Below are 21,369 nucleotides of genomic sequence, written 5' to 3'. Positions count from 1 at the left end.
CATGTCTGTAATTAAGATGCATCCTATAATCTACATAGTGTCCTATGATCTCCATTCTCCAGGCAGCAATTATGGCTTTGTTGTGCATGACTGAACAACAAAAGTGCCAACATCAGAAGAATAAATGTCAGTGGTTTGAAAGAAAATTCTAGAAGTAATGGCACAGCAGTCTTATCAGCTAGCAATAAAATGATTATGGTGAGAGAGCAGAAAAAGCAATGAAATAATGTATGTTGAGCCACATTCCCAAAGCCGAAATCAAAAGTAGGTGTATTCTATTTCTCAATAAAGTTGATAAGGAAAAAAGAAAGGTAGGTCAGCTTTAAATAAGTTCAGAAGATCATTAAGAACTAGTACTGGTGACTTAGTTTTTGTTTTTGTTTTAATAAATGCTCCATTACCAATATTTTTTTATAGCATAGAGGGTGATATGGTGTGGAATTGAATGGACATCAGCAGCTCTCATACAAAAAAATGGTTTCAATGTGAAGTTTAAGGAATAGCTTATTTTATTTGCCTATTTTTCTTTTCAAAAAATGGAATTGTTATAAAATCAGTGTCTGAATAAGAATACATCTTTCAAAAGGTTAACATAAAATCTGAGGGTTAAAAAACATGGAATAGTTTGAAGATGATTTTACTTCTTTTTCTTAGAGGTATGTACAGTAATGTTTTGTCTTAGATTCGAAGAAATGATTGATATAGGTCATCTCTAATCTTCTTTCAATCATACTTGAGTTCATTATTATCTAAATGATCTGGTACCTGGAACTGGACTTAGTACCTTTGATCTCATCCAGTAATTCTTTAATGATTCCTTGTAAAATTACTTTTAAACCCTCTTTATTATGATATGATTGACATATTAAACTATGTATTTAACGTGTACAACTATATGATTTGAGGAATACATACACCTGAGAACTATCACCACCAAGACCGCAGATACCAGTCACCTCTCAAAGTTTCTTCCTGCCCCTTTTGTGATTACTTTAAATGCATACTTATGGGAACCCTGTAAAACTCTTAACCAGCCTTAATTTGAGGCATCATGTCTATTGATGGCTGAGGTTTTACTAGCAACTTTTAATATGCTCTTAGTAGTTCTTTTGGACCCAAGAATGAACTTCTATTCTGTATCAAACTAGTATCACATAAAATTTTCTCACCTCTATTGTGTTGAGGCATTTGGATTCACATTTTATCCCTGTTAAATTTCACCTTGATTGTTAAATTCTGATTGTCATCTAAAACCTATCCTTTCTAATTTTGACAGCTGTCTTTATGGCATGTCAGTTTAGAACTTTGTCCAGCTTGATGCAAATAAAGTTATTGAGCTCATGATCAATCCACCAATATACTACATTAGCATCTACTTCATATATTTTATCTACAAGGCATAGGTTGTATTGCTGAAAGATTATATTATGTGCTATATACGTTACAACAGTTACAAAGTTACTGTTTCTAGGTGAAACAGTCATATCCTTATACTTCTGAGAGACTGGGTAGAATATAGAGATTCTAAAACCTCAATAGAGCCATACTACTTTTGAAGTACTTTAAAATGGTCTATTTTGCAGTTAACTCCCCACTTGCAATGATGTGTTATTCTAAGTGATTTAAACTGTCAAAAATATGTCCATTTTGTACTTTCAATTTCGTTGTATATTATTAATGAAACTAATGGAAACTAATATTCACTGTCATAGCACTGTTAAAAAATTTGAATCTTTTTGTAATTTTTTTCTTTAGAAATCAATGTGGACCGAACATAAATCACCTGATGGAAGGACTTACTACTACAATACTGAAACAAAACAGTCTACTTGGGAGAAACCGGATGATCTGAAAACACCTGCTGAGGTACAAGTTTGAGGCTTGGAGATTAGGGATTGTTAAATAGATTAGGTCCTTTTTTTTTTTTTTTTACTGATTTTGGCCCCTGCTCAGGAATGCTTATTGGTTGGGTGGCATCAGTTTGGGAAAGATGATTTAAAGAATAAATTGGAAGAGCAATAAGACTCTCTCTGCTTGCCCTTTACTCTTTAAATTCACGTTTTAGGGGCGCCTGGGTGGCTCGGTCGGTTAGGCGTCCGACTTCGACTCAGGTCATGATCTCACGGTCCGTGAGTTCGAGCCCTGTGTCAGGCTCTGGGCTGACGGCTCAGAGCCTGGAGCCGGCTTCAGAGTCTGTGTCTCCCTCTCTCTCTGACCCTCCCCTGTTCATGCTCTGTCTCTCTCTGTCTCAAAAATAAATAAACGTTAAAAAAAAATTTTAAATAAATAAATAAATAAATAAATAAATAAATAAATTCACGTTTTAAATTGTTTTCCTCTTTATAGCAAACTTAGGTGATCGCAGATGTCTTGCAATGAATTTTTAAAAATTTCCAGTGAGGTTGGGGGTAATGGAGATGGAATTAAATTACAAATACAAGTGCTTCCTTCTCTTAGAGCTGAAAATTATCTGTCTCTGTGGAGAAAGCCCCTGAAAAGCATGTAAATTTCATTTTATGTTGCAAGTTTTGTTCAGAATGTATAGATGTGGAAGGTACATTGAAGGAATATACTAAGCATTATAGCATGTGGTTTAATTAGGAACTAATTAAGAGTCTTAAGTAAGAATTGACTTGGCATTTCAAGCCATACTTAGAGATTTTTCCTAGTTGGCAGCATATATTTTTTTCTCCCTCTAAATTGAGGAATTTGAGCAGATAAAAATATTTTCCAGGCCACCACACTAATATGCAGTGTGTAGCAACACTTGGGATGGAAGGTTGGCAGATACTATAATTATTTTTTTAATCCCAGTACTAATGTAGACAATTATTTCATCATTAAATATTACTAAGACACTGTCTAAAGTTAAGTTTTCAATAGCATTCTCATGCCGCCCTAACCAGTTTTCTATATTAGGTTTTTAGTATATCATACTTTGTTTCCTTACATAAGAGAGTTCATATAGGTTTAATAAATTATTAGCCATAAAACTGACATGTAAGCAGGGTAAACCAGATTTTGCTTTTTTCCTAGCATTTATGTTTTTCCTACTTTAATTTGTATTTGAGAAGTCTCTGAAATATGTATGATAATTTTTACCTATGGTGGGGTATAAATGGCAAGAGCAAATACGATCTGAAATTTATATAGACCTGGTTTTGAATCTTGCCTCTGCCCCTTAATTAGGTGTATTAAGTGAGTTTCCTTAAGTAACAGCATAAATCTGAAATAATATGAATGTTGCAGTATTATTGTAAAGATAAACATTTCAAATAACATCACCTGGTAAGTATTCTACATTTGGTAGCTTATCATCTCACAGCGTTTGATTTGTACAGATTGATAATATTTAGTGAAACAGTGATGTGAATGATGAGTGATGCTAAATATATTACTGTTAACTGAAGATTTTTATTTTCCTTCAGCAACTTTTATCTAAATGTCCCTGGAAGGAATACAAATCTGACTCTGGAAAACCTTACTATTATAATTCTCAAACAAAAGAATCCCGCTGGGCCAAACCTAAAGAACTTGAGGATCTTGAAGGTAACACAGAAAAATGTAACTTTTAATGTTAATTTTTTACATATTGTCATTCACAGTGAAGCAATCCTTCATAAATAGTATTGTTCAAACACAGGTCTTATTTTTAAAAATTAAATGATTAGAACGTTTTAAATGGTATAACAGTTTTATGGGCTCTTATTTTCTTGTTGCTCTAGATATCAGTTCTATAGATTTTAAATAGATTTTTATTTGATTTGATTCCACTGAAACTAGGATACCAGAATACCATTGTTGCTGGAAGTCTTATTACAAAATCAAACCTGCATGGTGAGCTGCTTTGATAATTCATTTTCTGTCATTATTTAACATTTTTAGAGTATGTTACTAATGTTCACTAACCATGATTGGAAAAATCTGCAGTGAGAAATCTCTAATTCAAAGAATTCATTTAAGGGTTATATTATAAATGAGCTTGGAGCTTTTAAAATTATACTTTTATTTTTAAAGCCATTAATATACTATTGGAAAATTGAATAAGGACATCATGTACAGTATTTCTAAATACAGCTGTGAGTGTTGGTACATACATACAATAGGTGGCTTAACTCATGTAGCAGATAGCAAAGAACTTTGAGTCTTAATCAGTTTAAATCTTTTTAATGTATTGTCAGACTATACATTTAATGCTGATTTTATTTTAGCACATTTTAAAATAGCCTTTATATGGGGCACCTGGGTGGCTCAGTCAGTTGAGCGTCTGACTTCGGCTCAGGTCATGTTCTCGCAGTTTGTGGGTTCGAGTCTCGCATCGGGCTCTGTTCTGGCAGCTCAGAGCCTGGAGCCTGCTTCGGATTCTGTGTCTCCCTCTCTCTGCCCCTCCCCTGCTCATGCTCTGTCTCTCTGCCTCTCAAAAATAAACAGTACAAAAAAAAAAAAAAATTAAAATAGCCTTTATGTGTGTTAATGGGAGAATTCAACAAAATGCCGTGCTCTACTTGCAAAGGGAGAGTTTTTCATCATCCTCAGCTATTCAGAATACCCCTGAAAGTCTGGAAATACTACCTAATGTAAAACCTAGTTCTTCAAATAGCAGAGATTAGAGTAAGAATTGAAAATTTAATTCTTTTACTCTCACTTCTAGTAGAATCTGGTGTCATAAATGATCAACTTATAAGCAGTAGATTTTAGAAATGGGGCTAATAATTAGTCTACAGTGTAGAATACAGTGTAGAATAAAGATGTGTACAGAATGACATCTAAAAGTAAAGACAATAAAAATTTTTTAAAGGCACTGTGGTCTTAAGTCTATTTACATTTTTCCTGTGTCACATAATTGGTTTAGATCATCATTGTATCCAAAAAACATTAATATTAGCGGTGATGACTCCTTTAGTATGTTTTGTCAGCCATCCTAAACGTATTTTCAGAAGTCATTTCCACTAAAGGGAAATAAATTTTTTAAATACTTTAATTAAGTTCAGCTTTGGTATCATTTATGTGGAGGGCCTCATTCTCTACTGAAGCTGAATATTTTTGTTACCCATAAAGAAAAAATTAATTGGAATAAAAGCTAAAATATTGAATGCAAATCCTTAAAGCCCAATTTAAACTTATACACTAGCATTGGCTAATAATAATAATACTGTAGATAGGTAGAATCCCATTTTATTCATGTAAGAAATACCAAGCTCATTTTTGATATAACCCTACTACAAATAGTTGGTGTGCATAACTATTTATCTACCTGTCAGTGCTGGTATATATGTGCTGGAATTTCATAACATGAATTTGGTCTCGTTTTGAATATAGTATCTTTGAAAAAAAAAACAACATAGTTTTATCTCTGAGAAAAATACTGTTTTATTCCAGAATTATACAGATATTTTCAGGGAGTTTTTGCAGTAGCCAGCAGCCTTTGGGAAAGTAGCAGTGTGCAGAGAAACTTTCCTAAAAATTGCTGTCGTTTAAATTTGTCTTCATTCTTTAATTGCTACCCTGGAACTTTGGAGCAAGCATTTGCTCTGAAAAAGTTGATGTATTTGTGGATGGTAAATTAAATCTTATTGTATGAAACTTCTCCTTATCTCCCTTTAAAGTTTGTTTTCAGTGACTGTATTTAAAAACCATGTCATGTAACTTTCTTTTCTCTTTAATAGCAATGATCAAAGCTGAAGAAACCAGGTAAGCAATTTTTGGATATCAGTACAATTTACAAATTTGGTATCTCCTATAACATTCTTATTTTAATTCTTTGCTTTATACATAAATAGTATTTAATATGTTAGGTCTGGTGGTTGGATGTCGTTGGAGGATTTGGGGTAAGGGGAAGGATACTTAATGAAGATACACAAATGACACTTTCCTTAGACAGTGATTGTTTGAATTCGGACTGCATCCTTTATGAATTAAGGAGACTGTGTTATAGAAAAGTCCAGGATTTGGTTTGATTTATCAATTTGGTAATGGATAAAGTATTATATATCTCTTCCTTTTTTTAGTATGTAAAATGGATAAAATTTAAAGTTCTTATAGAAATTTATGATATAGGCCAAATTTTATGTTGTAATGCAGTCTGATAGTAGGGTGTTTTGTAAATGAAAACAGTTAATGGACTTTTGGAAATTCAGAGTGTTCATGAGTCCCTGTCATAAATTATCCCGAATGTTTGCTCAGAGTAATCCAGTTTCATTCTTTGGTTTCAGTCTTTTTAGATAGCTTAATAGTTTGGCATACAGCCTTTTTTCCCTTTTATGGTTTCTCTTATTCATTTGATTTTATGATAAAAATTAGTGTTGTTTGACTTTCTGATGTATGACTTAATGAGATGACCAATTTTGTTTTTGTTTTTTTAACACATAGTAAGCAAGAAGAGTGCACCACAACATCAACAGCCCCAGTTCCTACAACCGAAATTCCGACCACAATGAGCACCATGGCTGCCGCAGAAGCTGCAGCCGCTGTTGTTGCAGCCGCAGCGGCAGCTGCTGCCGCTGCTGCTGCAGCCAATGCCAGTGCTTCCACCTCTGCTTCTAATACTGTGGGTGGAACTGTTCCAGTTGTTCCTGAGCCTGAGGTTACTTCGATTGTTGCTACTGTTGTAGATAACGAAAATACAGTAACAATTTCAACTGAAGAACAAGCACAACTTACTAGTACTCCTGCTGTTCAGGATCAGAGTATGGAAGTATCCAGTAATACTGGAGAAGAAACAGCTAAGCAGGAAGCAGTAGCTGAGTAAGTTTAGTGACTTCTTTTTTGCAAATCAGTACCAGACTTCATTAGTACTAAAAATTGCCAGTTTACTTGGTGGCCATTAAGTGTTTAAAAGGTTGTTGAGCATCAAAACATGAGCTTTTAGATAATGAATCCTTTTCATGGCTGAATTTTGTGGGGTCATGCTCTTAATCTGTTGGAAAACTAATCCTCAAAAGTTTTAGGAAGCAGAATTTATAGATAATAGGGTGCGACACAAATTTAAAGGGAGTTCTTAATTACCAGGCACCTTAGTAATCAAGATATATCAATAATGGTGCTGTAATCTTTAATTTTAGATCAGAATTAATGCCAGAAGTCCATATTAATAAAATAAAATTTTAAAGACAGAATTAGTATTATTGATTTTCTCTCTTTATTTTTTTAATGTTCATTTTTGAGAGACAGAGTGAGAGCAGGGGAGGGGCATAAAGAGAGGGAGATACAGAATTTGAAGCAGGCTCCAGGCTCTGGGTTGTCAGTACACAGCCCGAGATGGGGCTCGAACCCACGAACTGTGAGATCATGACCTGAGCTGAAATTGGACACTTAACCAGTTGAGCCACCCAGGCGCCCCTGATTTTCCATATTATGTGATAGTCAAATATGGATTAGCACAGCCCTGCAAGGAAGTGCTATGGTTTGGTGTACAAACAGAAGCAAAAATTAAGTAAGCAAAAGTAAAGATTCAGTAGGATATTGGAAAACTGTTTTTGTAATCGGTACAACTTTTTAATAAGGCAAAACAGCTTCATCTGTCAATTTATAGTTTACATGTACTTGTGTTCGCTATAATCTGGTAAAATTTCATATGGATGTGCTTTATACAGATACAAAAAGTACTATGCTTCTTGACTTTAATGATGTCCTCATAAAATAATGTTAACCATGATGTCAAGTTCCAAACATGATCATCCATCTTAATATTTAAATACATTGATTTCATCTCCCAACTGTACATATCATGAATATTTACAAGAACATTTCCCAAAGTGAAAATAACTTTATAATTTTTTCTGATGTTTAGAAGTTGAAAAAGGACTCTGTAAGGTATATTTAAGGCATAAAAGAGTAATTAACATTTTATTTATATTCTTTTCCCTTTTTTTTTTCATCTTTGTCTGTTAAATTTTATTTTTTTAATACTCTCTACAGCCAACATGGGGCTCCAGTTCACAACCCCGAGATCAAGAGTTGCGTGCTCTTCCGACTGAGCCAGCCAGGCGCCCCTCCTGCCCATTTTCTGTGCATTTAAAAATGTGGGCATTATCTATTTTATGCACCTATCTAACGTCTTCTACATTGTAAAGACATATACTCCATCGTGTTGGATGATGGCATATTATATTTACATAAATATAATTTTCAGTGTTCTGATAGTTATTTAGGTTTTGGGGTATTATTTTTTGTTTTAATATTTTTTAATACTTGAGAGAGCAAGCGCAAGTGGGGGATGAGCAGTGGGAGATAAACTCTTAAGCAGGTTCCACACTCAGCACAGAGCCTGATGTGGGGCTCGATCCCAGAACAGTGAGATCCAAATCTGATCCAAAATCAAGATGAAATCCAAAACCTGATCCAAAATCAAGAGTCGGACGCCCAGCCAACTGAGCCACCCAGGTGCCCCGGATTGATATTTTTTATATCTCTTATACTTTATTTTTCCATAATAATTTATTTTTTTCCATAATTTTAAGGACAATTATTTCCTGCTTATTTTCTTTCTAGTATTTTCTTAACAGTTCCTAAGTCAGTATAATCTAATTACTGCAATATAGACCATTTAATGTTTGAGCTCTTTATACTGTTTCTGACAGTTTTAAATAAACTTCCCAAAGTAAGGTTACTTGATTGAGAGAGTGTGAATATACTTTTTGTTGTTGTTAGTATTTGTTCTAGTATCTTCTGTAAGCATTGTACTTAGTTGTTTTTGTTTTTTCTGCATTTTTCCCCTTTATATAGAAGAACACGTTAGAATTATATGGCCTTTGCATTTCATAAAGATCCCCATACTAGTACAGTTGGTAATTCTTGGGTATGTTAATTCTTTTTGTTTGAGGTCAGTGTTTGGCATATTTTTTTCATAACTTATCGAAGAGTAAATAATTCTGGTTTTGTGGATCATAAAGTCTGTCACAGTGATGCAGTTCTGCTGTGGTAGCACACAATAAGCCATAAACACTATATAAGCTCCTGAGTAAAGCTATGTATTTACAGAAACAGGAAGTGGTCTAGATTTGGCACATGAGGCGTAGTTTGCCCTCTGATTTTATTGATCCTTGACATGTTTTTTTATATTTGTACACACTTAGCCAAATATTTAGTTATTAAGACACTGATATGAAGGCATTGGATAAGGTTTTTTTTGTTTTTGTTTGTGTGTTTTTTTAATGTTCATTAATTTTTGAGTGTGTGAGCAGGGGAGAGGCAGAGAGAGAGGGGGAGAAAGGATCCAGAGCAGGCTCGGCACTGACATCAGAGAGCCTGACACAGGGCCCAAACTCACGAACCATGACATCATGACCTGAGCTGAAGTTGGACACTTAACCAAATTTATTATTCTAATATATTATTTCTAAAATTGTAAACTTTAATCTCAATACAGACGCTTAAATAATTACAACATTGTTTTTCTTAGTGAAGCAAATGTATATTTAAATTATAAGTACCAGGGGCGCCTGGGTGGCGCAGTCGGTTAAGCGTCCGACTTCAGCCAGGTCACGATCTCGCGGTCCGTGAGTTCGAGCCCCGCGTCAGGCTCCGGGCTGATGGCTCGGAGCCTGGAGCCTGTTTCCGATTCTGTGTCTCCCTCTCTCTCTGCCCCTCCCCCGTTCATGCTCTGTCTCTCTCTGTCCCAAAAATAAATAAAAAACGTTGGAAAAAAAATTAAAAAAAAAAAAATTATAAGTACCATATTTAAATTTCTCTCCAGTTTTACTCCCAAAAAAGAAGAGGAGGAAAGCCAACCAGCAAAAAAAACCTATACTTGGAATACAAAGGAGGAGGCAAAGCAAGCATTTAAAGAATTATTAAAAGAAAAGGTATTAAACATTTTTATGTGACATATAATTTTTGTCTAATAATGTAATCTTTTTTGAAGAATATTTTTGTGGAACTGATCTTCACCAAAAAAAACTATCATGTACAGTGTAATACACAGCACATTCCACCTCCATATTTGATATAATGTTTTTTATTTACAAAAATTGCTTACCTTTTAATCAATAGTCTTAAAAAGTATTCATGCTCTGTTTAAATATCAGTTTTAAGTTTTCTTTTTAGTCTGTATAATACCAAGGTTTGTCTTTGTTCAATATGAAGTTATTAGACCTCTTTTAAACTTGTGCAAAGGGAAGTGCTTGATGTTTGCAGTGAGTATTGTGTTTTATTTCCTGTTGTATGACTTTTATTCGTGCAAAGTTCTAATTTTGTCATTAAATGGTTTTCAGCGAGTACCATCTAATGCTTCATGGGAACAAGCTATGAAAATGATCATTAATGATCCACGATACAGGTAACACTTGAAGTTTTTTATTTACTTTTCCAACCCTAGCAAATTCAAAATTGTGTAAAATAGTATAACTTTTCACTTTCATAGTCTTCTGTAATTTTGGATATCAAGAACAATTGTTCTATGTCAGATATGAACCAAAAAAAGCCAAAAAACTTGTCATACATTTTTGAGCACCCTGCCACAGAGAAAACTAGAATCTTTTTAAAGTAGAAATTATTTTCTATAATCATTTCTTAATTTTTAATATCTTACTGAAATTTTCTTAATTTGTGAATGAATTTATTTTCCCAAAGCATTGACATTTGATCATCCTGCCTTCATTTACTCTTATATGGTATTTTTCTATCCAGTGCTTTAGCAAAGTTGAGTGAGAAAAAGCAGGCCTTTAATGCTTACAAAGTCCAGACAGAGAAAGAAGAAAAAGAAGAAGCAAGATCGAAATACAAAGAAGCTAAGGAATCCTTTCAGCGTTTTCTTGAAAATCATGAGAAAATGACTTCCACAACCAGATACAAGTAAGATTTTTAGAAATGCATAATGTATGTTTACTGCATTGTTACTGTGTCAGATGTTTTGCCAAATGCCATAACTAATCCCAAGCAGATGCTCATTAAATAAAGCTAAATGACTGAATGTGGCAATTTCATAAGATACAAGATAAACCAGTAATTAAATGTAGAATTTAACTTCATACTGAATTATTAATTAGGCACTAAAAAGGGGAGGTAGACTGAATATAATAAAGCTTCACTTCTTTCTACTTATTATAAAAATTGAGATTTAACATATTTGCAGTAAGTTGTTCAGTTCATTTTCCATACATGCTTCCTTATTTTCCTCTGTCTTCAAGAAAGTTGTTAGTGAGGAACTCTTCATTTTTTTAAATAGTCCTCTATCTCATGTATTAACTAAACTTGTGGCAACTCTTTGATGTCTATAATATAGTTCCATGGACAGTTAGTGTCCATGTAGCTACCCTAAGCTACCCATGTAGCTACCCTAAGAAATACAGTTTTGACTACAAAACATGGCTCAGTTAGAATTATCCACTTCATTTCTAGGGAGGAATGGAGGCCTCTTTTGTTTTTTTTTTTTTTTAATTATCCAGAAGCTTTCCTGTGTATAATATACTCATGAAGTTAGAGTGGAAAAGAATGCTTATTGGGTGGTTTTAAACTTACCATATAATTGGCCTCAAATTAATTTTTATTGAGCAATATAGAGAAACATCTTTTTCTTTTTTTTTTTTTACTAGAAAAGCAGAGCAAATGTTTGGAGAGATGGAAGTCTGGAATGCAATATCAGAACGTGATCGTCTTGAAATCTATGAAGATGTTTTATTCTTTCTTTCAAAAAAAGAAAAGGTATTATTCACTCCTTGCTATTCATATTTCTAGATAAAACAAGTTATTTCTTCATTCTGATTAGGAGTTACTTTATAACCTGTCCATTTTTTTGTTTATTCAATTTATGTGGTGTTGCAGATCTCTTTATTAGAAGTTAGGTTTAAAAATGGAGAGCTCCTGGGACGCCTGGGTGCTCATTTGGTTGGGCATCCAACTCTTGATTTTGGTTCAGGTCATGATCTCACAGTTCATGGGATTAAGCCTTGAGTCAGGCTCTGTGCTGACAGCTCGGCTCAATTAGAGCTCTCTGCCCCTACCCCACTCATGCGCACGCTCATGCTCTTTCAAAAATAAATAAGCTTTAAAAAAAAAAAAATAGTTCCTATAATGGTAGTTACTGATGTGGACATAGTAGGTACAGGTTTATCCAACTATTACTTGAACTATTATGAATTGGCTGTCTTATGCCCACTTTGAAAGATACCTTTTTTTTTAAATTCATTAAGTTTTTAAAATACTCAGTAATTTTATTTATAATCTGTATGTTTCTTTTATAGGAACAGCAGTGATACATAATTGTTACCACTAAAATGTGCTTATAGGATAGTGTTTTAAAGCACTTCGTATCTGTTTTATTATGCATTGTTGTATATTATTCACTCTTAAGAAATTTATAGAAATGTAATTATTAACAAGAATTTGAACATAACTGAAGGTAAAGACTGTAATATTTACCTACTGTGTGTCTTGCCTATAGTAACTTTAGTTTTAGACTTTGTCTATAATGCATAGTTATAGAAAGAGAGATTTATAGAGTTGTTGGGGAGATACAGTTTCCAGATTCCAGCTTCTTAGAAGAGAGGCAAAAAAACCCAAAAAACAAATAGAAGGCAAGCAATTACCAAGCTAAGCATTTTGACAAGGGCACTTGAAAGGTAGTGTTGATATTTAAAATAAATGGGTAATATGAAATTAGGACATCAGATTGTAATAAATAAGCCCTCAATGATTGTACTTCAGATACCATACTTTGTTTGAACCTCAAAATATGTATTCATACTTTTGATTTAGGAGCAAGCAAAGCAGTTACGAAAGAGAAATTGGGAAGCCTTAAAAAACATACTTGACAACATGGCTAATGTAACATACTCTACTACGTGGTCTGAAGCACAGCAGTATCTGATGGATAATCCAACCTTTGCAGAAGATGAGGAATTGCAGAGTAAGAATAATGATGGGAGAAAGTTTTTTAAAAGTCCCAACAGCAAAGAATTCTTATTAAAGATCATTAACTGAACAGATGTTTGTCCATTCCTGATACAGTGTTTGTTGGTTTCCAAATAGAGTCTAGTTGAGTTTCATTATTTAGGAAGAAAATATTAGCTTTATTAGATAATCCTTGAAATATATATGTCCTAGATCAAACCTGAAATTATTTTTTACCTTTTCTATGTGACTTAGTAAGAACCAGATTAATTACCGCAATTTCACTCATACTGTCTCCTTGAGGTAATGGCTTTAGAGATTTGCAAACAGCAAAAAATGTGTTAGCGGTATCCTATATTAAGCTTCCCCACATTCTGTCTTTTTGTGACTGCATAGTTGCTTTTTAAATTACACCTTTCTGGATTACCCTTCGAATAACCTGCTTCAGTAGGTTTGGGGTAAGGCCTAAAAATCTGTCCTTTGAAAAGCTCTTTGGGTAATTCTAATGTTGCTGACAAATTTTACAGTAACCATTTTATTTTCCTTAATTATGTCATGTGCATGGTCTTCATTTCACCCTCAACTTCAAGGTATCTTTTAATGAGGGTGTTTAGGAATTTTTTCTAAACATTTCCTATTTAGATGACAAGTCATATTCAAGTTTTAAGTACAGTGTTTTGGAAAGGCGAATTTGGGATTTGTAAGAAGTTAATGTAAATTGTGTATCTTACTGAAATTGGACATTTTAATTTCTTTTTAACTGAAAAAACTCTAGACATGGATAAAGAAGATGCATTAATTTGCTTTGAAGAACACATCCGAGCTTTAGAAAAGGAAGAAGAAGAAGAAAAACAAAAGAGTTTGCTGAGGGAAAGGAGACGACAGCGTAAAAATAGAGAATCTTTTCAGGTAATTTACAAAATTCTCTTTTCTAGCTTAATTTCATAATATGGTTAGTGAGCTTGAACAATGATAGAAACAAATTTGAGACCTCCTGATCCCAGATCATTAACTTGGGCTTTTAACTTAGGCTTTGTTGAGGATCGGTACACATTTAACTCAGGTGCTACAATTAGTTTTGAATCCACCTAAGGAAAGCAGCCAAAAATTTTAGGCCAGGGGAACATAAAAGCCTGTAGCAGACTTGTTGTTTAAGGTGAGCACTGATAAACTGATTAAGATTTCACTTGGGAAAGAGGAGTAGCATGAGAGAAGACTGAAAACAAAATAGGTGTGATGACTCATTAGTGTTAGTTGATTTTTAGTGTCTAGAGAACAGTAGGGAAGGAATGCAGTGGGGTATACAGTTTGAGGATGGGCCATGATTCTGTGCATAGAAGCTGAAATTGTATAGCCTTTATATAGACTAGTGGCTCATTTTCACCTCCAAATACCACTTTTATCCTCTCATTAATAGGGAATAAGATGGAGTAATGAGTTTTTGCGTTCCATATTTCACCAGATTACCTATTTCAATAATTACCTTTAAAAAAATTTTTTTAATGTTTATTTTTGAGAGAGAGACACAAGCGGAGGAGGGGTGGGGCAGAGAGAGAGGGAGATGCAGAATCCAAAGCAGATTCCAGGCTCTGAGCCAACAGCACCAGAGCCTGATGCAGGGCTCAAACTCGTGAACCTCAAGATCATGACCTGAGCTGAAGTTGGGACGCTTAACTGATTGAGCCACTGAGGCGCTCCTCAGTAATTGTCTTAATAGCAGTTAGCATTAATTGATTGCTTACTGATATGCCTTTTAAATTGATAATCACTTAAATTTCTTAAAATTTTTTGTAATGTTTGTTTATTTTTGAGAGAGCATGAGCCGGGGAGGGGCAGAGAGAGAGGGAAACATAGAATCCGAAGCAGGCTCTAGGCTCTGAGCTGCGTGTCTTGAACCCATGAACCATGGATCATGACCTGAGCTGAAAGCAGATGCTCAACTGACTGAGCCACCCAGAAACGCCAGTCACTTAAATTTTTATAACAGTCTTATAAGAGTAGGTACTGTTTTTGTTATGTCCATTTATATAGTTAAGGAAATGAATTCATAGAGGTGAAGGAACTTACCCAAATTCAACAACTGAACAATGGAAACAATTTGAATCTTTGCAGTCCTAACTATAGGGTCTCTTCTATTAAATGCTGTATTAAGATAATGCTAAGTTACAGTGGCTTAAATAAGTGTATTTCTTCTTTAATGATAATAGTGTGGTGTAGCATAGGGTACATTGCCGTTCCCTAAAGCAGTAGTTCTAACAACTTAGTGTGCGTCTGAATCACCCAAAGGCCTTTTTTTTTTTTTTTAAGTAATCTCTGTGCTCAGTGTGGGGCTCCATCTCAAAACCACAAGATTAAGAATTGTATGCTCTACCGAGACAGCCAGGCACCCCACCTAGAGGGCTTTTAAATAAACTCTTACTGTCATGCCAAAGCTCATCAGCCATCTTAAATGCCATGGCCAATAGCATTATTTCAGTCCTCATTCCATAAAAACTTAACATGTATTCCTTTTAGTGGGTTCCTTTATTGTAGTGGTTTCCTGTAGGACTCTTAAAACCACAGATTTGTTGAGCCTCACCCCTGAAATTTGAGTCAGTAGGCCTTGGGTGGATTCTGAGGATTTACAGTTCTAACAGGTTTCCACGTGATAGCCCCATGCTTTGAGAATTGCTCTAGCCCATTAGCCTTATTTGCATGATTAGGACTATATTGTCCAGTTTATCACATTTCAGCTTGGAAGAAGTTGCAAGGGCAATTGTTTTTTGGGTTTCGTGTGTGTTTTTTGTTTGTTGTAGTTGTTTTTTTAAAGCCGATGATGTAGAAGTTCTACTTTTCTTCATATTCAGATTCTAAGAATTTAGTCACATGGCTGCAACTAGATACAAATAATACTGGAAAACCTGCATTTTCAGTGAGCAGCCTTGTGCCTGGGAAGAAGGGAAGAACAAATTTTTAAGTCTTTTAATATTCTTCTGCAACCATTGAACTTTTAATGCCTCTTATGAAGGGTTTGCAGTAGTTTAAAAAAAGAGACCTGTATGATAAAATAATACAATAAAAATAAGGAAATCTGGGTCATAGAAAATAGAATGTACTATGTCAGTACTAGGACTGGGGAATATAAAAGGGAAATCCTGATGTAAAGTCCAGGTGGGTCTTTTAGTCAAGCCTAAAATATGGCTATGGTTTCTGATTACTGTTTCTATAACTGGTGTCAGCATGTTACATTGGTTTTGCATCCATTCCTGTTTGATGAAAAATGTAATTGATTAGGTGTCTGGTTTTCCTCAGGGCATTGGTGGCCAGTAAAAATTTGTATGCCTCATATATGATTTTTGTATTATTTTTTGATTTCAGTAATCTTTAATATATCCAAAATATTAGCATGGAATCAGTATTTTTAAGAATTGATATTTTTTGGTAATCTTCAAAATCGTTATCAGTTATACTGATGGCATATCTCTATTGAGAGTAGCCATATCTCAAGTATTTAGAAGCTACATTTGACCTGGCTCTACCGTAGTGAACAGTGTAGGTGTAGGAATTTCAGGAGCAGAATTTTGGGCCATAGTTGTTTTTTTATTTGTTTTATAGGGGGGTGGGGCATAGTTCTTTAGAGACATTTGTTTATAAACTCCATATGGATTTGGGGAATCAGGAAATGTGGAAATTGCTGAGTACAAAATTTTCAATATGTTGCCCTGAAAATCAAAAAATAATAATAATAATGAACAAATTGGAATAAGCATATATTTAATTTTGAGGTATAAAATTGACATGGAAGAGAAGAAATAGGTTTTGGAATCAAATATGGGATATGGGGTTGAATTTTGGTTCTTCAGACTACTGTATGTATCACTTTAGTAATACACATCCTTTTAGAGGCAGGCCCACATTTGTTAATTAAAAAAACAAAACACCTAGGATACACTGGGCACTGTGTCTAAAAACAAAAAGTGTATTTTACAGGCAACATGCATACACATTCTTTAGCCACATCATTAGATACAGATAATAATGTTTCAAGTTAACTTTTATCTATATATTTTAAACTGAAATGTCCATCTTAAAGGACAATAAACTGAACCTTGGAAAAATAATGTAGGCTTTCAAAGACCCTTTTCTTTGAAGTGCGAAAGAGTTTTTTTGCCTAAAAGCAGATTTTACTTGCATCAGAGAGCAAGTATTCTTTGTACCTAAACATATTTGGGATACATTGGTACAAGAGTTTCAAATATTGTTTTTAAAGTGTTTTTGGGGGCACCTGGATGGCTCAGTCAGTTAAGTGTCTACTTCTGCTCAAGTCATGATCTCACAGTCTATGAGTTCGAGCCCCACGTTGGGCTCTGCTGACAGCTCAGAGCCTGAAGCCTGCTTCACATTCTGGGTCTTCCTCTCTCTCTGCCCTACCCTCGCTCGTTCTTTCTCTCTCTCTCTCAAAAATAAATAAACATTAAAAAAAATTTTTTTTAATAAAAAAAGTGTTTTCATGTTACAGTAATATTTCTAAGGTCCTTGAAGATGATTTTTCAGTATAATGGGTTTTTGTTGTTGGGTTTTCCCTCCCCAGATATTTTTAGATGAACTGCATGAACATGGACAACTGCATTCTATGTCATCTTGGATGGAATTGTATCCAACAATTAGTTCCGACATCAGATTCACTAATATGCTTGGTCAGCCGGGTGAGATTGTTTTCTTTCCCTATTTATGGTTATGACAGTAGTTGGAATGGGCCAGAGAAGCAAGTGGTTGTGTTGGGGAATGGAGGGGTGCTTTATTTTGTTTTATAAACAAAAAAGTAATTGCAGCTCTTTGGTTAGAGCTAGCTTTTGACTTCTTTAGTTTTTTCATTAGGATCAACTGCACTTGACCTTTTCAAGTTTTATGTTGAGGATCTTAAAGCACGTTATCATGATGAGAAGAAGATCATAAAAGACATTTTAAAGGTAAACAGTACACTTACTATTTATTGTCAATATGTAGTATATTTTAAAAATTGATACTGTGTTTCTTTGATTTATATGTATTATTAGTGTTAACAAGATTTCTCTTTCTTAGGATAAAGGATTTGTAGTTGAAGTGAATACTACTTTTGAAGACTTCGTGGCCATAATCAGTTCAACTAAAAGATCAACCACATTAGATGCCGGAAATATTAAGTTGGCTTTCAATAGTGTAAGTTTTCAACTTTTCTATGAAAAACAACTAGCTTTACTTGTGTTCTAAACCATTACTTCAGTACAGTTTTTAATATATTCAGCCAGAAGTACTTAGTACTTGTAGGCTACTGAAATAAGGGAGCATGAGTAGGATTTCACTGAGTAGTAGTCTTTCAGAGTAAAGTAAAAGAAAATAGATAAGGATGAAGTTTCCTTTGCTCAAATTAATTGGTATTATAAATTGGCCCATAACTTATATATGATGGGAGAATGCTTAAATTAATAATGAATTATTTCAGCTGTACTATTGTAACTGATTAAATATGATTTTCTAAAAGTTACTAGAAAAAGCAGAAGCCCGTGAACGTGAACGAGAAAAAGAGGAAGCTCGAAAGATGAAACGAAAAGAATCTGCGTTTAAGAGTATGTTGAAACAAGCTACTCCTCCAATAGAATTGGATGCTGTCTGGGAAGATGTATGTATAATTGTAAAATTTTTCTCATGATTCGTTTCCTTTACAATTGAAGATAAAAATATTTTTAATTCCCTTCTCATTTTATAGCCACAAAAAAGTTATTTATAGAATATAAATTAAATATATTGAGAATGTTTTCAAAGTATAAAGTCAGCTCAGACCCTGCGTTTAGGAATATTTATTAAAAATGGCTTGGACTTCAGAAGAAAAGAAATCTAATAGATTTTGAGGGGATGAGGCTGTCACAGTTACCACTTGATGTTGTGATTCTTTTTAGTCTTGTTGTTATACTTTTCTTGTTATTTATGTATTCATTTCATATCTGAATTTTTCAGATCCGGGAGAGATTTGTAAAAGAGCCAGCATTTGAGGATATAACTCTAGAGTCTGAAAGAAAACGAATATTTAAAGATTTTATGCATGTGCTTGAGGTAATTTTAGTATTCTCATAATTGAATCAATTATTACAAAATACATAAAACTATAAACAAAAAGATTAAAGTATGTTTCTTGAATTATACTGCCTCTACATAAATGTCTATATAAATGTTAGGTAATGCTAAGATGGTTAAGGATTGATTTTTCCATAGACACTGCCTTTAAGCCAAAGGAACTAAGCTTGCATGTCATTATAAAGATTTGTTTTAGAGACAGTTTATATTTGTTTCATATTTTCTGTGTGGCAACGATTTAGCAGCCTCCTAGAATGAGCAGTAAACCTAAAGAAAACTTAAACAGCTTTTTAAGCACACATTTCAATATTACACTATGTTAGATGTGTTGAATGTTCAGGGAGGTCTGGAAAATTATGGAATAAGTAGTAAGTTACTCCATTAGCTGAATAAGAGTATTTTGATGAAGATTTCAGGTAGGTATGTATATATAGTAAATATGCTAAATTGGCCAGTAATGCTGAATAATCATATTTGGTGCCTATGTGGGTCCAGGCATTGTTCTAGTGGTTTTGCAAATACTACATACATGAACTTAATCCTCACAACAACCCTTTGAAGTTATAGATGAGCAAACTGAGGTAAAGACAAGGGGAACGGATTCTAGCCCAGGCTGTTTGACTCTAGGGTCAGTGCTTTTAACAGCCCTATCCTGGCAGTTATGTAAAGTGATCCATGCTGAAAGCTGGAATTTATTTAACATTGGAGTGTTTGAATGGTGTGGTCATTGGGCACTGCAGGTCACTTAATTGTTCACTGTTTCTTTGGATTTCTTGTTCTTGATGAATTTCAATGTTGACAGCAGTGCACCCTTCTTATTTCTCACCTGCCTTTCGATATAGTCCTAGAGGCCTCTAGATCTTTTCTGTTCAAAGTGTGTTTCAGAGCAGCAGTATCTGCATTACCTGGGAGCTTGTAAGAAATTCAGAATGTCAGAATTTCTGGCATCGGAGTCATTCAAACAAGATTCTCAAGTGCTACAATAGAATTGATTGTGAGAAGTTCTGCTGTAGCTAGTGTCTTAGCATTGTCCCCCAGTTCCTAATCATGAACAGGATTCTTTGGTGATGTATGCTGGTAGTAAAGTGGTGAGGTCTCAAATGGAGCTGAAGATGATTGCATAGGGAGGAGCCAGTCACATTGGAATAAGTTTTGGGACCCCAGTGATCTGAGCCTTTGAGTTAGAAAAGGAGGAAGAATTAGCATTCAGTGGCCAAAGTAAAAGGAGCTTCCCTTTTTGAGCTGAATCTTTTATTTTATTTACTTGTAAACTGAAAGCATAATTATTTTCAAAGCCATAGGTAAGTTTGGAGGCAAGGAGCTTTTACTGCAGCATTAATAAGTGAGTTAAAATCCACAAAGACAAGATTTCCTTTTCTGATTTCATGTGGTGTTTGAGTTAGATTGCCTTTGGAGGTCTTGAGTTTGACTAGAAGGGAATGCTCTTTGGGTGCAGAGAAAAAGGAATAGATTTTGCTTTATTCTGAGACTAACCTCATTCATGTTAGGTCAAGGATGGCTCTGAGGTAGTTCTTTTTCATGGTGCCAAGCCTAGCTTGCTGAACAAAGCCAGATTCATTAGAAAAACTATCTAAATGCTGTTTTATTTCATCCTTGTTGAAAGCAGGTGGACTGCTCTCCAGATTATTTTATTTTTAAATTTTTTTTAATGTTTATTATTGAGAGAGAGACAGAGCATGAGCATGGGAGGGGCAGAGAGAGGGGGAGACACAGAATCTGAAGCAGGCTCCAAGCTCTGAGCTGTCAGCACAGGGCCCGACGCAGGGCTTGAACTCATGAACTGTGAGATCATGACCTGAGCCAAAGTCGGTCGGTCGCTTAACCAACTGAGCCACCCAGGCGCCCCAAGGACACTTTCTTTATTAATACTTTGCCGTGTTTAGATGGTGAAACGAGTGGGCACAGGAAGGATGATTGGGGTCAAACAGAACATTGCTAATTCTTCACAGTTGCAAGGAAGTATGTCCTAAATGTTCAAAACAAATGAGGTTTTTACTCTAATAATTACTTATATAGCATTTCAAAATTCTTTATGATCTGCTGTTTAAAGTAAATGTAAACTTTTGAAATTCTTCCTATGCTTGTAGCATGAATGTCAACATCATCATTCAAAGAACAAGAAACATTCTAAAAAATCTAAAAAACATCACAGGAAACGTTCCCGCTCTAGATCGGTAAGGAAGTTAATATTATGGCACCCTAAGTGTATTGAACTTTTTGTTAGCAACATTATGAATGAAATTATGTGTATTAATTATGTAGGGGTCAGATTCAGATGATGATGACAGCCACTCAAAGAAAAAAAGACAGCGATCAGAGTCTCGGTCTGCTTCAGAACATTCTTCTAGTGCTGAATCTGGTAAGTGTATCTTTTAACTTGATCAGAATCATTGGCACTGGGATGTATGTCCTCATATTCTGACATTTTTT

At 34.5% G+C, this 21,369-nt stretch overlaps 1 protein-coding gene across 7 annotated transcripts in view; it reads left to right on the top strand.

Moving 5' to 3' along the window:
• The window catches only part of PRPF40A (pre-mRNA processing factor 40 homolog A), a 53,342-nt gene that overhangs the window by 28,512 nt on the left and 3,461 nt on the right, over window positions 1–21,369 (top strand). For 4 of the 7 annotated variants that reach the window (XM_042948788.1, XM_042948785.1, XM_042948781.1 and 1 more), the window contains 18 exons: window positions 1,756–1,866; window positions 3,429–3,549; window positions 3,784–3,837; window positions 5,667–5,691; window positions 6,370–6,744; window positions 9,695–9,803; window positions 10,212–10,276; window positions 10,627–10,791; window positions 11,532–11,640; window positions 12,694–12,844; window positions 13,604–13,737; window positions 17,399–17,513; window positions 17,674–17,777; window positions 17,890–18,006; window positions 18,329–18,466; window positions 18,802–18,897; window positions 21,027–21,113; window positions 21,202–21,298. In XM_042948788.1, the coding sequence (XP_042804722.1) occupies window positions 1,756–1,866; window positions 3,429–3,549; window positions 3,784–3,837; window positions 5,667–5,691; window positions 6,370–6,744; window positions 9,695–9,803; window positions 10,212–10,276; window positions 10,627–10,791; window positions 11,532–11,640; window positions 12,694–12,844; window positions 13,604–13,737; window positions 17,399–17,513; window positions 17,674–17,777; window positions 17,890–18,006; window positions 18,329–18,466; window positions 18,802–18,897; window positions 21,027–21,113; window positions 21,202–21,298 (2,173 nt within the window). The remainder of the gene's footprint in view (window positions 1–1,755; window positions 1,867–3,428; window positions 3,550–3,783; window positions 3,838–5,666; window positions 5,692–6,369; window positions 6,745–9,694; window positions 9,804–10,211; window positions 10,277–10,626; window positions 10,792–11,531; window positions 11,641–12,693; window positions 12,845–13,603; window positions 13,738–17,398; window positions 17,514–17,673; window positions 17,778–17,889; window positions 18,007–18,328; window positions 18,467–18,801; window positions 18,898–21,026; window positions 21,114–21,201; window positions 21,299–21,369) is intronic. The other 3 variants (XM_042948782.1, XM_042948784.1, XM_042948783.1) reach the window with 3 other exon arrangements.

This window comes from Panthera leo, chromosome C1 (genome assembly GCF_018350215.1).
Source record: "Panthera leo isolate Ple1 chromosome C1, P.leo_Ple1_pat1.1, whole genome shotgun sequence".
In the NCBI taxonomy this organism is placed as follows: Eukaryota; Metazoa; Chordata; class Mammalia; order Carnivora; family Felidae; genus Panthera; species Panthera leo.
Note: the sequence above shows the minus strand (reverse complement) of the source record. Positions and strands in the feature narration are given on the sequence as shown.